Raw genomic sequence first — 14,415 nt, 5'->3', positions numbered from 1 at the left:
AAATAGAACAGGTGTTCCTAATAATTCTTTAGGTGAGTGTAGGTATAGGGCCCATTCTGGAATTTAATATGGGGTTGATGTGTGTGTGTGTGTGCTCCTGGCAGAACAATCTGTTAGTCCGGACAGGAGTCTTCAGCAGAAGTGAATTTGCCATCACACAGATATTACAAGTACAGATATACGTGCATGAATTGAACTCAAATGGCATACAGCTCGATATAAATATTTAATAGCCAGGTCACAATTACTTCCAGTAATTTACAGGAAACACATTTGTACAAATGATTCACTTCACTTAATCAGTCTATGACAAAGTAAACTTCCATGCTACAATTATTTATGTAGATACAATGGCTAACTGTGCAGCACAGGGGAATAATATTGATCCAAATCCACTCTCTTAAGTATTTTTCTTTGGAGCTCTTGTATAGATAGAATGTGATAGAAGTAGAAATTTATCTTTCACAATAAAGCCATGAAACAAAGCAAGTCATTAAACATCTCATATTATATCTGCTGTGGTGACTATTGTAGATATAAGGGATGGACTTGATGTCATAAAATAGGTGTGCAGCAACGACAATCCTAACAGAGGCCTCCGGCATATTCATCATCATCTTCTTCAGTGTGGGAGCTGCCCTGTGCCGGCTGTGATACACCATTCTGTGAGGTTGCTGGAGATTTCTTTTTGGTGCCACCTCCTGGAACTGCCAAGCTCAATGCCAGCTTGGCATACTATCACAACAGGAAATAAACATAAAAAAATGTGTTAGAATTTCACTGTGCACATTTTAGTGCTAGGAACAGAAAGCCTAATTAGTTTCAGAGGGCTTTCCGAGATTTTACTACTGATCGTTGGGAGTTAAGCTGTTTGAGAAGGCACCAATGCTCCTGTGAGCGGCGCCTAGGCCACATGACTGATGAACATGTTGTCACTGACCTAGGAAAAAAGTTGTAAAAAGGCCACAGCACTACTGCATGTGGCGGTGCCTTCTGAAACAGCTGATGGGCAGGGCTCCCAGGTGTCAGACCCCCAACCGTTCAGATACTGAGGACATATCCTGTAGTAAAATCTTGGAAAACCCCTTTAACCTTATTGTCTGTTTTGGTTTCCATTTGCTATAAATTCTTGCCATAAGCTCCCACTTTTACATTCAGAATTAAAAAAATATTATTATAGACAAAAAGATCAGACACTATAAATCCCTTGACGCAACATTACATACACTCAATGTAAAAAAAAAATAATAATTATAAAATAAAAAGGCACCCAGATAGAAATGTTGGATTGCTGCAAAACTTGGCATGTAGTTATGTCTCAGGCAGATATGAAAATGATTACAGGTGTAGTCTGATTAGACACTGGGTCTTGCCACAAAAGGGTATAAAAGGCTCTCAGAGGCTACTTTTGGGTATTATACCTCTTGGTGAGATATTGTTGACTGCTAGACCTGCCTCTACAATGCACGCAAAGACATTTTGCCCAGTTGACAGACTTTGAGAGAGCAGATCCTTGGACTAAGAGAAGCAGGATGGACGTTTTGTTGAATTGTCAGCCATCATGACGTAGCTGATAGGAGGTATTGGGAGCTGTGGTTACGCGAGGGCAGAGAGACCACCAATAGAGAGGATTGTTTGATCTGCTGACAAGCATGGACAGCTGCCACGGTTTAGTTGTAGTTGTCCCCCATCCAGACACAGGTGAACCTTCTTTATACACACAAAGAACTCTACCAGGACATCCTGTGGTCTTGTGTTTCCTCTAATGGCAGAACTTCCAATTTTTCAGCAGGATAATGCTCGGCCACACACAGCAAGGGTTTGCCAGGAATGTCTCCGCCAGATTTCAGCCCGCTAGCTTGGCCTACCCGGTCACCAGATTTACTGCCAAACTACATTTATGGGACCAGCCAGGGATGCCAGCTTCTGCAACCTACAGATGTGCAGAATCTACAGACCCAGCTGCAACATCTGTGGGCACTTGCACTCATGCTGCAGGATACCATATGGAACCCGTATGCCTCCATGCCCAAATATATATTATCTTGTATCTAGGCTAGAGGTGGCCCATCAGTGTACTAGAGCCTCCTTTTAATTGTACAGTTTTCCCCAATAAACATATTCTTTTGCTCTAATATTGTAATCAGGTACATATATCACCAGTACATTCACACTAAGAAAGTTTCATTTGATTCTAACAACTCCTACATGGTGCATTATTTTTTGTTAATGAATGTACCAATACATAATGGAATAGGGATCTATGATGCTAAGAGCTCAAGTTAAACCTGTGGCATTGTTGGATCGTACTATCAGATTTGTAACAAAAGTTGACACGTTACCTTTTTTTTTATTACCTTTTTGTGCACTGTAAGTGCAAAAAAAACAAAAGCAGAATTATGTTTTTTTTTCATCCCCTCTGCCTCCTAACCCCCAAAAATATGTAAAATCTAATAAATATATAAAAAACAAAAACATAAAAAACAAAACAAGCTCAGGGTACCCAGCTAATGGCTAAAGTAACAAGGTTTGCTTATAAACCAAGTTACAATGTAGACTCCGTGCACTTACATCATTATCCATGTATTTAAAAAGTGGAGAGTTGCAAATTTCACACGCCTGGTCCTGGTCTTGCTGATCATATGCTTCTAGTAGCTGTTCCAGCGCAGTACAGTCCTCACTACCGCTGAAACCTGGAATACTGTACAAAAGAAATCATAATGTACCATGTATAGATCATCATTTAAGGGGTACATGCAAATCACTTAGCAAATGACAGTTCCTTCTAAATCCATTGACAATTATATTTGCTATTAAAACGCGCATCTAACTATATACATTATACAATGAGAGAATAACAATTACAGGATAAGGCCTCATGCACCCGGCCGTTCCGTGCATTGGGGACCGCAATTTGCGGTCCCCAATGCACGGGCAACATCCGTGCGGCGGCTGGGACAAATGGAGACCCATTCAACTTGAATGGGTTTGTGATCCGTCCGCAACCGTAAAAAAAATAAATAGAACATGTTCTATTTTTTTGGCGGTGCGGAGGCACAGACAGAAACACCACGGAAGCACTCCGTAGTGCTTCCGTTCCGCACCGCATCTCCCGGATTGCGTAAACATTTACGTGAATGGGTCCGCATCCGCGATGTGGGGTGCACACAGCCGCTGCCCATGTATTGCGGACCCACTGTATGCAATACGGCCACAGCCGGGCAATCGCCGTGTGCATGAGGCCTAATAGTGACATTCCTTTAAAGGGGATGTCCAGGGGGTAAAAATTATTGGGAAAAGCCACGGGGTGGTTTAAAAAAAAAAACCAAAAACATAGTCCCCTTCACCGATCTCCCACACTCCGCTTCCAATGCTTAACTGAGACCAGAGAAGATCTGGTATGCCTCCAAATGGGAGCAGTGAGGGATCACTGAGGGTGAGTATGGCGTCTTTATTCCATTGAGACCCTTTCCAATAATTTTTATCCCTTGGACAATCCCCTTAATTTGTCAACCGCTGGCACCAAGTCCTACATTACTATAGTGACCTGAAGTAATTCAGCCAAACTGTCTAATCAAAATAACTGCATTCGCAAAAACCCGTACAAAATAAAATACACAAGTGCTTACTTCCCCACCGCCTTGTTTTTTATTAAAGCTGCACAACTTGATTAAATCATTGATTCCAGATCAGTGCGGTTCCAATCAAAGCACCATAAGGATACATTCACACAACCGTTAAATTTTATCCGCATCTGATCCGCATCAGTTCCGCATTTTGCGGAATAGATGCGGATCCATTCATTTCTATGGGTAAATAAAATGTGCGGACAACATTATGTATGTTGTCTGCATTTGTGTTTCCGCATTTCTAGTACGCAAAAATATGAAGCTTGTTCTACTATTGTCCCCACAGATCGGTCCGCAGTCCCATTCAAGTAATGGATCCGCAAATTGCGGATGACATACGAAATGGTTTCCGTATGTCATCCGTTTTTGTCTTTTTGAAGGCCTTAATTCTTTTTTTTCTCTTTTTTTCCCCCTTCCGTTTTTTGCGGACCATAAAAATTGGAAGACATACGGAGCACAAACGGAAGTCATTTTTACGCAAAACGCGGACACACGGTTCAGTTATTCGCGGACTGCAAAACGGAAAGGATTACACACGGTCGTGTGAATGTACCCTTACTCCATTATGTAAAGATGGAGGTAAGAGTATCTTGACAGGTTGTAAGTAGAATCTTCAGTTCTCAGTTTTACGAACAAATGGGGTCATTTACGATCCAGAAAAACACCTATATATTAGGAGCATTTCTGGCACAGATTGCAGCGCAAAGGTTATTTGCATCGCAATATATGACTTTTCCCCGCTCACGCCAGATCTAAAAAGTGAGCGTGGCATGGGTGGGGCCTGCAGGCCCCTCTCTCTCACCATTTTCTATGCCCGTTTTAGGCATAGAAAATGTCTAAATGTAAGCCAGCAAGGAAGCAGTCTTACATTTAGGGTCCATTCACACATCCGTAGGTGTTTTGTGGTCCACAAATTGCGGATCCGCAAAACATGGACACCGGCAATGAGCGTTCCGCAATTTGCGGACCGCACATCGCCGGCACTATATTTTCAGAATCCGGAAAAAAATTGCGGACGTGTGAATGGACCCTTAGGGCTGTTTCACACGGACGAGTCCATTGCGGGAATCACGCTCAGTGTGCGAGTGCGATCCTCCGCTCTGGACTTGCAGAAGCGCAGGGCATTATCATGATTTATAATGCTGTGTGTCTCTGCATGGCCTTTTTTCCACAGAATCATAGTGACATAAAGCTGTCAGTATGATTCTGTAGAAAGAAGGTCATGCAGAGACACACAGCATTATAAATCATGATAATGCCCTGCGCTCCTGCAAGTCCAGAGCAGAGGATCACACTCGCCCACGGAGCGCGATTCCCGCAATGGACTCGCTCGTGTGAAACAGCCCTTAGACTGGCCCTGGATACGCGACAGGTATGTAGAGGCCGGTGCCTCTTCATAACTTTGGTGGATCCACCACCAGCAAAGGGGTTTATTACGACCAGCGTCTATAAAAGTGCAGAATCCATGTGACCATTTAGCTGCAAAGTACAAGTAACAACATTTGAAATATATAACATACTAGCAGAAGGATCCGGCTTCACACGATTATATTTCATCTATTTCATTTAATGTTTGTGTGTGTCTTTAAAAGATAGACAGTATCCCCCATAAAAGTGACATCTACAGCACCCCGCCCCTTAACACTGACCCCCCCCACAGTGCCCTGCCACTTTAAAATGGGACCTCCACAGCAGCCTATCCCCTTAACTTTGGCCTTCACAGCAGTCCGCCCCTTTAACAGTGAGTTTTACAGCACCCTACTCCCTTGACAGTGACCTCCTTAGTACCCTGCTGCGTTAACAGTGACCTCCACAGCAGTTGCCCCTTTAATAGTGGCCCCTGCCCCCTTAACAGTGACCTCCACAGCGGCCTGTCCCCTTAACAGTAACATCCACAGTGACCTCCAAAGCGCCCGCTCCTTTAACAGTGACCTCCACAGTGGCCTGTCCCCTTAACAGTAACATCCACAGTGACCTCCACAGCGTCCACCCCTTTAACTGTGACCTCCACAGTGCCCTGCCCCTTTAATGCTAGGGCTACACAATGACATGTGTCACATGAGATTTCGTCTCAACAATTTTTATAATGATAGGCTATGGTGTCGCACTGAGACATGCTGCGACTGCGGCACGACAGTCCCAAAAATTCCATCCAAGATGGATGCATGTAGCAGCATAGTTGTGCCCTATGTGTCGTGCGACTTATTGTTGTTGTGTAGCCCTAGCCTAAAGTGAACGACAGTAGTAAAGAAAAATGGCTGGGTTGTTATAAAAAAACTGTGTGTATGTGGAGACTAAGGGCCTGCGAGCTTCTATTGGCTGATAAGGGACATGTGACCGTGTGTATGGCAGTTGGGATTTGAAGAGAAAGACTTGCAGGCTTGTATTGGCTAATGCAGGTCATATTTTGGGAATATCTCGGGAACGGTACGTCCTAGAAAGCTGAGACCCGGTCTAAAACCTTCCCAGACACCTGATGTACCTGTGCGCCAAATTTGGTGAAGATCGCTCCAGTCATTTGGTCGCGCATAAAGGACAGACAGACAAACTCCTTTTTAGAATATAAGAGATATAAAAATATCTAAATCAAAAGGCTAATGGGAAGGACTGCAGTGACAAGAAATCTCCTCATGTTGGGGCACAGAAAATATGTGAAATACTAGAAAAGTCCAGAAAGTCATTTTCAGGATGCAGAACATTTTAAACTTTCCAGGACTTTTCCCTTAGAAAACGCTGTAACAAAAGAAATGTTTGTCATTATTATTGCAATCCGCTGGGTAAATTGTTTTATTGCAAACGAGGTCACACAATTGAGTTATTATTGATCTCTATACTAAACAATACACAGTAATTCAATGAAAAAGCTCTTTGCACAAGAACGCTGCACTTGACACCATGTCAGGAACGGAAGCATGAACCAATTTACTATTAGCAACATGCTTATTCTGCAGATCTACTTTATTGGCTGCTCCTATATCAACCTAAAATGTAAGAAACACCATCACAATAAGGAAAAGCCATATACACTTATTTCAGAGCAATTCATGTGCAGCTTGAGCAGACACTGTATCGAAAAGAGGCTTTTGTGAAACTACAACTGCCAGCATGCAAAACGTGCATGGCTGTTCATATAACCCCCAGGGAAGTGAATGGGGCATTCTGGGCGTTGGAGCTGGAGTTTCGGAAGGTTGCAGGTCCCTGGGCTACAGCTAGGACTCTCATGCAATTGTGTACTGTCCATAGTAACCAATTAGATTCCAGCTTTCATTCTTGCAGAGCAGTTTTTGCCGTAAAATAATTATGTGCTACAGGTTACTAGCAAGGCCCATAGGAACAGAAAAAACTATATTTTCAACATTCACGGGGCATTAGTGCCCCTAATTTTTGTGCTTCTGACTTTTCTGTCACAAGAGGACAAGGCTCTCTCTTTGTAAACCACTAAGGCTACTTTCACACTGGCGTTTTGGTTTCCGTTTGTGAGATCCGTTTCAGGTTTGCGTTTCCGTATTGCCTTAATGCATTCTGAATGGATAAGGATCCGTTCAGAATGCATCAGTTTGCCTCCGTTCAGTCTCCATTTCGCTCTGGAGGCGGACACCAAAACACTGCTTGCAGTTTTCACTGACACAATATGGCACAATAGAAAATGGATCCGTCCCCCACTGACTTTCAATGACGGATCCATTTTGGCTATGTTACAGATAATACAAATGGATCAGTTCTGAACGGATGCATGCGGTTGTATTATCTGAACGGAAGAGTTTGTGCCGATCCATGACGGATACGCACCAAACGCGAGTGTGAAAGTAGCCTTAGATATGATGGTTTTCATTGATTGCATCTTCCAGCAAGGGACACTCCCATGGGGGACCTTGTGGAAGACTGAGACAGTTTCTTACATAAACCAATCACATGCAGTTACAGGCAGAAAAACACACACATGTGATACAATTAATCAACACAATGGGATAACGTAATAACTCACAGGCAGAAACTTCCCATTTTTCCCTTTGCAGAATAATGAGCCGGGGGGGGGGGGGGTCTCCATAGGAAGGAGGCTAGCCCTCAGGCCTCTCCAGCAGCCCCAGTGACGGTTCAGTCTGTCACATTTCTCCCCTCCCAACAGTAGACTAACCAGGTACCAGACCCCCAACTGGTCTGGACCTGTGTTAGTCGGACAAGATGAATCCAGAACCTCTTCCAACTGGTCCGCTTGACTCTGCTGCAGGAGAGTGATGCCACCCATATCATCTCCTGAGTAACAACACTGCCGCTGGGGAGATCGACTGATTGTCTCCTCTCCCTGGAACGCTGCTGGGTGCTGGGTAGGGGTAGCGACCCTCTGCACTCCCAGTGATGCTTGCTGCTGAGATGAGGGACCGACAGTCTCCTCTCTCTGTGACACGGGCTACCGCTGGGGAGAGAGACCGGTTGTCTCTTCTCTCTTTATGAAACACTGCCGCCGAGGATCTGGGCCGGCTGCCCAGCATCCCTGCAGGGCCGGTAGAGAGACCTCGGTCCCATCTCCACCTGCCGACTGTGGGTCCCCCCATAGTGCCTGGTATGCATCATCCAGCCAGGTCTCCTGCCATACCAGGGTCTCGTGCTCCGACACCCAATCCTTCAGGGGCTGCTCCATCCCTGTAATCCGGGTGATCCTCCTCTTCCTCATGGAATGCTATCCAAGAACTAGCTGATTCCATGCTGCTGTCACCAGGGGCGCTGTGTATGTGTAATAGCGTTGCCCTAATAATAAATCCACAAACTGTGTCTCCGAGCTGCTTCTCCTCGCACTAGGACGCCATCCCACTGCTGTCACCAATGTGACGGATCGCCTGCCACCCCGACTGGGTGCCTCAGTGGAACAATGCTTCTAGTGCTTGCCAAGGACCATCAGCACCGCACTCAACACCATAACCACCGCAAACCCCACAAACTGCCGCAGCTTGGTTTGGGGCTTCGCCGTACTACACCCACCGTGGACCAAAGGCCGGGCTCCAGCTTCCATTGGGTGAACCTCTCCTTAGTCCAGAGAGCGCAACAGGAACAGCTCTTACAAGAGCTAGGGATTATACACTGGAGAGTATAATGATTATAGCAATCCCCAGAGTGTAGTTCTCCAATGCCCCAAACATGAGCCCAGACTTCATGAAGGGTAGAACAGGACACCTTAATGAGGCTACATGCCAGCCTTTTATGCAGGTCTTCCAGCAAGGGACACTCGCATGGGGGACCTTGTGGAAGACTGGTTTATGTAAGAAACTGTCTCACTCACATGCAGTTACAGGCAGAAAACACACACAATTAATGAACACAATGGGATAACGTAATAACTCACAGGCAGAAACTTCCCATTTTTCCCTTTGTAGAATAATGAACCGGGGGGGGGGGTCTTCATAGTTCTGGGTCCATAGCCCATAGGAAGGAGGCTAGCCCTCAGGCCTCTCCAGCAGCCACAGTGACGGTTCAGTCTGTCACAGCTAATTACACCTTTGGGGGCAATTTTTTATGTTTTTACTCATTTAAGGCAAAAAAATAAAAAATATGTTTTCAATTGGTCTTTATTAAAAATATTGAGCTGTTCTGTCACAAAGGGTTAACTGTTTTTCTAGCTGTGTGAATAATACTTAATATTTTCACTTTGTGCCAATAACCCTTTAAGGGATTCTGTCACCAGTATTAACGATATAACGATATTTATATGTGCCCATTAGTCTCCATGCAGTGTTTAAAATGATCCCTCTGTTTATGCTCTGTGTGTGTTAGAGGCAATTTACATATCAATAATATTGGTTTTTATAAGAATCTGTCAGGAGCCCAAGGGGTTGTCCAACGATATGTTGGCGCTCATCGATCCGGAGCCCAGCACCGCCTACCACTTAATTTATTCACTCCACTATCCCCGATGTCAGTTCTTCTCAGTGCCGTAATCTCGCGCAGAGGGAGCCGGCGCATGCACAGTTGACTCATTGAAGGCGGTGCCAGTAGTCCGCACGGGCGCAGACTACAGTGTCCACTGCGCCTGCGCGAGATTACGGCACTGAGAAGAACTGAAGTCAGGGATAGTGGAGTGAATAAATTAAGTGGTAGGCGATGCTGGGCTCCGGATCGATGGGTGCGGCTGGGCTCCAACATATCGTGGGACAACCCCTTGGGCTCCTGACAGAGGTAATTTACATATCAATGAGATTGGTTTTTATAAGAATCTAACACACACAGAGCATAAACATTGGAATCATTTTAAACACTGCATGGAGACTAATGGGCACATATAAATACCACTATACCGTTAATCCTGGTGACAGAATCCCTTTAACTCTAAATTACTAAACGGTCATAAACACTTATTTAAGCCACAGTCTTATCATTGAAGTAAGAATTGAGCTATAATGAGTGTATAGGAGGTCAGAGATCAGGAGCCCATCAGGTGAGCTGCCTGATGGAACAGAGTATTTTCACACTAGTGTTATTATTTTGCAGTATTGAAATCCGGTAAAAGGTCTCAATAACGAAAAAAAATACTTCTGTTTTGTCCCAAAGCATTCCGAATGGAAAGCAATCCGTTCAGTATGCATCTTCCGTTCCGTCCCTTGTACGGTATTGGACAAAATCCTGGAACACTACCGCACTTGCCAGATCCAGCATTAATTTCCATTGAAATGTATTAATGCCACATCCGGTACCAAGTGTTCCGGAATTTGCTGCAACGCCGGATCCGATTTTACGGTCTGCGCATGCGCTGTTCTTTCTAGCTTTGAAAAAATTAAATACCGGATCAGTTATTCCGGATGATACCGGAAATACGAATCCGGTATTTCAATGTCCGAATCCGGATTTTTTGAAAATAAAAAATAAATATCCGTTTGCATACGTTCCGTTGCTGGAACTGCCTGGTCGGATTCTTCTAACGCTAGTGTGAAAGTACCATAAAAATTCAGATCCTGCTGCTAGATAAACTCAAGACTGTGCAGAGACCAGGGTTCAAAATCTTTAATAAAGACCAAATGAAAAAAAGATTTTTAGCTCAAAATCAGTACAATGCAATAATAAATAAATTGTGGGGGATTCAATCAGCACAACCCTATATGCAGGTGCACATCGCTATGGCGAAATACATATACAAAGAAAAAGACACAAATGCAATAGCACTCTGCAAACCAGCGTTCTGCCCTGCCTCTATGCTGGATGAGGCATTGGTGTACATTTTGGCCAAAGCGTAATAAGCCACTCACCACGTCAAGGTCGCCTCTATGGAGTGGTTCCTAACACTAGTTCCTACTAGTTGCCTTTAATTGATGAGGTTCTGAAACCCACCACTCCATTCACACAGGGAACTCTGTAATTTCTGTTTGCCTGATTGGCGACAGTCCCCGCCGTTCCCTTATTATTTCTCCAGATCAGCGATCTAAAAATCCCCTGAATCTTGTAGAACATCCTTTGTGGGATCCATACCGGTGAATTGTGTAATATATATAATAGTTGTGGCATGAATATAATTTTAAGTAAATTACAGCGGCCAATTACAGTAAGGGGCAGTTAACACCAAACATTAGTTTTGACTACAAATTTAGCAATTAGTGGCTCTAAATTCAGTTTTATGTATTCAGCTGGTATTGGTGTTATCATCACCCCTAGATATTTGAAGTGAGTGGTCAGCTGTAGGGGTATACGGGTGAGGTCCAATTGTGGTGGGGTAGGATCCAATGGGAGAATTGTGGACTTGTCCCAGTTTATTCTTAGCCCAGAATATTTCCCAAAATTAATAATCTCATTCATTATAGGATCTATAGATTTCTGTAAATCTCCCACATATAGTAATAAGTCATCTGCTTATAACGAGACTCGTTCTTCCCAGGGTCCTACTGAAAATCCCTTCCAGTCTGGGGAAGTACGTAGAAGACAAGCTAGGGGCTAAATTGCTATCGCAAATAGTAGGGGGGAAATAGTAGGGGGGACAAGGGGCAACCCTGCCGTGTGCCCCTATGTAAAGGAAATTGATCGGAAAGTATCCAGTTTGCTCTAATCCTTGCTAGCGGGGAGTTATACAATAATTTGACCCAGTAGACAAACCCCCGCCCAAAGCCCATAGCTTCCCATAGGTATTCCCACTCTATACTATCGAAAGCCTTGGCAGCATCTAAGGATATTATTGTGCGGCATCCCCCCGTATTCAACGGTCTCTGGAGATTCAGAAACAGTCGACGGAGATTACTGGCCGTACTTCTATCTGGCATGAAGCCAGCCTGATCCTAATGCATTAAAGGAGTGATTACCTTATTAAGCCGATTGGCCAGTATTTTAGCTAGAAGTTTTACATCATTTGATAGAAGAGTAATGGGTCTGTAAGAATCAGGTCTTACTGGTCCTTGTTGGGCTTCGGAACAACCACTACTATCGCCTCCCTCATAAATGCAGGTAATTTCCCAATTCTTAGCGCATCATTAAAAGGTCTCTAAAAGATGTGGTAGGAGACAGTCTCTGTATCGTTTGAAAAAATCCCCCGGCAACCCATCCGATCCCGGGGCCTTTTCATTGGGGAAGGAACCCAAAGCTACTTCAAAGTTCCTCCAAAGTAAGGGGTTCGTCCAGGTATGCGGTAGATTCTAGGGACAATTTAGGGATTGATATTCGCCCAAGATATTGTTTCACATCATCTCCTCCCATGGACAATTTAGAGGAATATAATTCCTTATAATAGTTATGGAATGTATCAAGAATTACTGAATTGTCCACTGAGAGTTCCCCATCTATGGTTCTTATTGCTGCTATTCTGGATGCACCCTCCTGTGACCAGACCACTCTGGCCAGTAGACTACCCGTACTCTCTCCTGCCTCAAAGTATTTTTGCTTGATGAAAAATCGTTTGTTGTCTGCTACAGTGGGATGCTAAAGTTTGGGCAACCTTGTTAATCGTCATGATTTTCCTGTATAAATCGTTGGTTGTTACGATAAAAAAAAGTCAGTTAAATATATCATATAGGAGACACACAGTGATATTTGAGAAGTGAAATGAAGTTTATTGGATTTTCAGAAAGTGTGCTATAATTGTTTAAACAAAATTAGGCAGGTGCATAAATTTGGGCACTGTTGTCATTTTATTGATTCCAAAACCTTTAGATCTAATTATTGGAACTCAAATTGGCTTGGTAAGCTCACCTGACCTACATACACCGGTGAATCCAATTATGAGAAAGAGTATTTAAGGGGGTCAATTGTAAGTTTCCCTCCTCTTTTAATTTTCTCTGAAGAGTAGCACCATCATGGTTTAGCGGAAGGATACAGAAAGCTGTCTCAGAGATTTCCGCTGTCTGTTTCCACAGTTAGGAACATATTGAGGAAATGGAAGACCACAGGCTCAGTTCAACTTAAGGCTCGGAGTGGCAGACCAAGAAAAATCTTGGATAGACAGAAGCGACTAATGGTGAGAACAGTCAGAGTCAACCCACAGACCAGCACCAAAGACCTACAACATCATCTTGCATCAGATGGAGTCACTGTGCATCGTTCAACCATTCGGCGCACTTTACACAAGGAGATGCTGTATGAGAGAGTGATGCAGAGGAAGCCTTTTCTCCGCCCACAGCAGAAAAAGTGCCGCTTGAGGTGGGCTAAAGCACATTTGGACAAGCCAGCTTCATTTTGGAATAAGGTGCTGTGGACTGATGAAACTAAAATAGAGTTATTTGGCCATAACAAGGGGCGTTATGCATGGTGGAAAAAGAACACAGCATTCCAAGAAAAACACCTGCTACCTACAGTAAAATATGATGGTGGTTCCATCATGCTGTGGGGCTGTGTGGCCAGTGCAGGGACTGGGAATCTTGTCAAAGTTGAGGTATGCATGGATTCCACTCAGTATCAGCAGATTCTGGAGACCAATGTCCAGGAATCAGTGACAAAGCTGAAGCTGCGTCGGGGCTGGATCTTTCAACAAGACAACGACCCTAAACACTGCTCAAAATCCACTAAGGCATTTATGCAGAGGAACAAGTACAACGTTCTGGAATGGCCATCTCAGTCCCCAGACCTGAATACAATTGAAAATCTGTGGTGTGACTTAAAAAGAGCTGTCCATGCTCGGAAGCCATCAAACCTGAATGAACTAAAGATGTTTTGTAAAGAGGAATGGTCCAAAATACCTTCAACCAGAATCCAGACTCTCATTGGAACCTACAGGAAGCGTTTAGAGGCTGTAATTTCTGCAAAAGGAGGATCTACTAAATATTGATTTCATTTCATTTTTGTGGTGCCCAAATTTATGCACCTGCCTAATTTAGTTTAAACAATTATAGCACACTTTCTGTAAATCCAATAAACTTCATTTCACTTCTCAAATATCACTGTGTGTGTCTCCTATATGATATATTTAACTGACATTTTTTATCGCAACAACCAACGATTTATACAGGAAAATCATGACGATTAACAAGGTTGCCCAAACTTTAGCATCCCACTGTATATGCAGTAAGTGATCAGTAAATTTAGATTGTGCTTTTTTCCATACTGCTTCAGACTGCTGAGAGGGTATACTTATATATAACTGTTCACTCCTTGTTACTTCCTGCTGTATAGCTTTAGTGAGTGCCCTAGTTTTAATTTTACGTCTTTTAATTTTCTGACTATAAAGGCCTCTTACATATGCTTTCATAGCGTCCTATACTGTCCCTATAGCTGCTGATCCTTTATTGAAATTGAAAAATTCCTCTATTTGTTCTGTCAGGGGGTCGTCTTCGTCTAATAATTGTATCCAAAATGGATGGAGTTTCCAGAGCACTGAACCACAGCG

The 14,415-nt window shown here is 43.7% G+C and overlaps 1 protein-coding gene across 1 annotated transcript in view; it reads right to left on the bottom strand.

The window, feature by feature from the left end:
* Window positions 1-207: 207 nt before the first annotated feature.
* Window positions 208-14,415, bottom strand: part of NAPG (NSF attachment protein gamma) — a 47,881-nt gene continuing 33,673 nt past the window's right edge. Inside the window, exons 11-12 of the mRNA XM_040432208.1 lie at window positions 2,572-2,701; window positions 208-735 (exon numbers count right to left, since the gene is read on the bottom strand). Coding sequence (XP_040288142.1) covers window positions 586-735; window positions 2,572-2,701 — 280 coding nt within the window. The 3' untranslated portion in view covers window positions 208-585. The remainder of the gene's footprint in view (window positions 736-2,571; window positions 2,702-14,415) is intronic.

This window comes from Bufo bufo, chromosome 5 (genome assembly GCF_905171765.1).
Source record: "Bufo bufo chromosome 5, aBufBuf1.1, whole genome shotgun sequence".
NCBI classification, from domain to species: domain Eukaryota; kingdom Metazoa; phylum Chordata; class Amphibia; order Anura; family Bufonidae; genus Bufo; species Bufo bufo.
The sequence above is the reverse complement of the archived record's forward strand: the minus strand, read 5'-3'. Positions and strand labels throughout refer to the sequence as shown.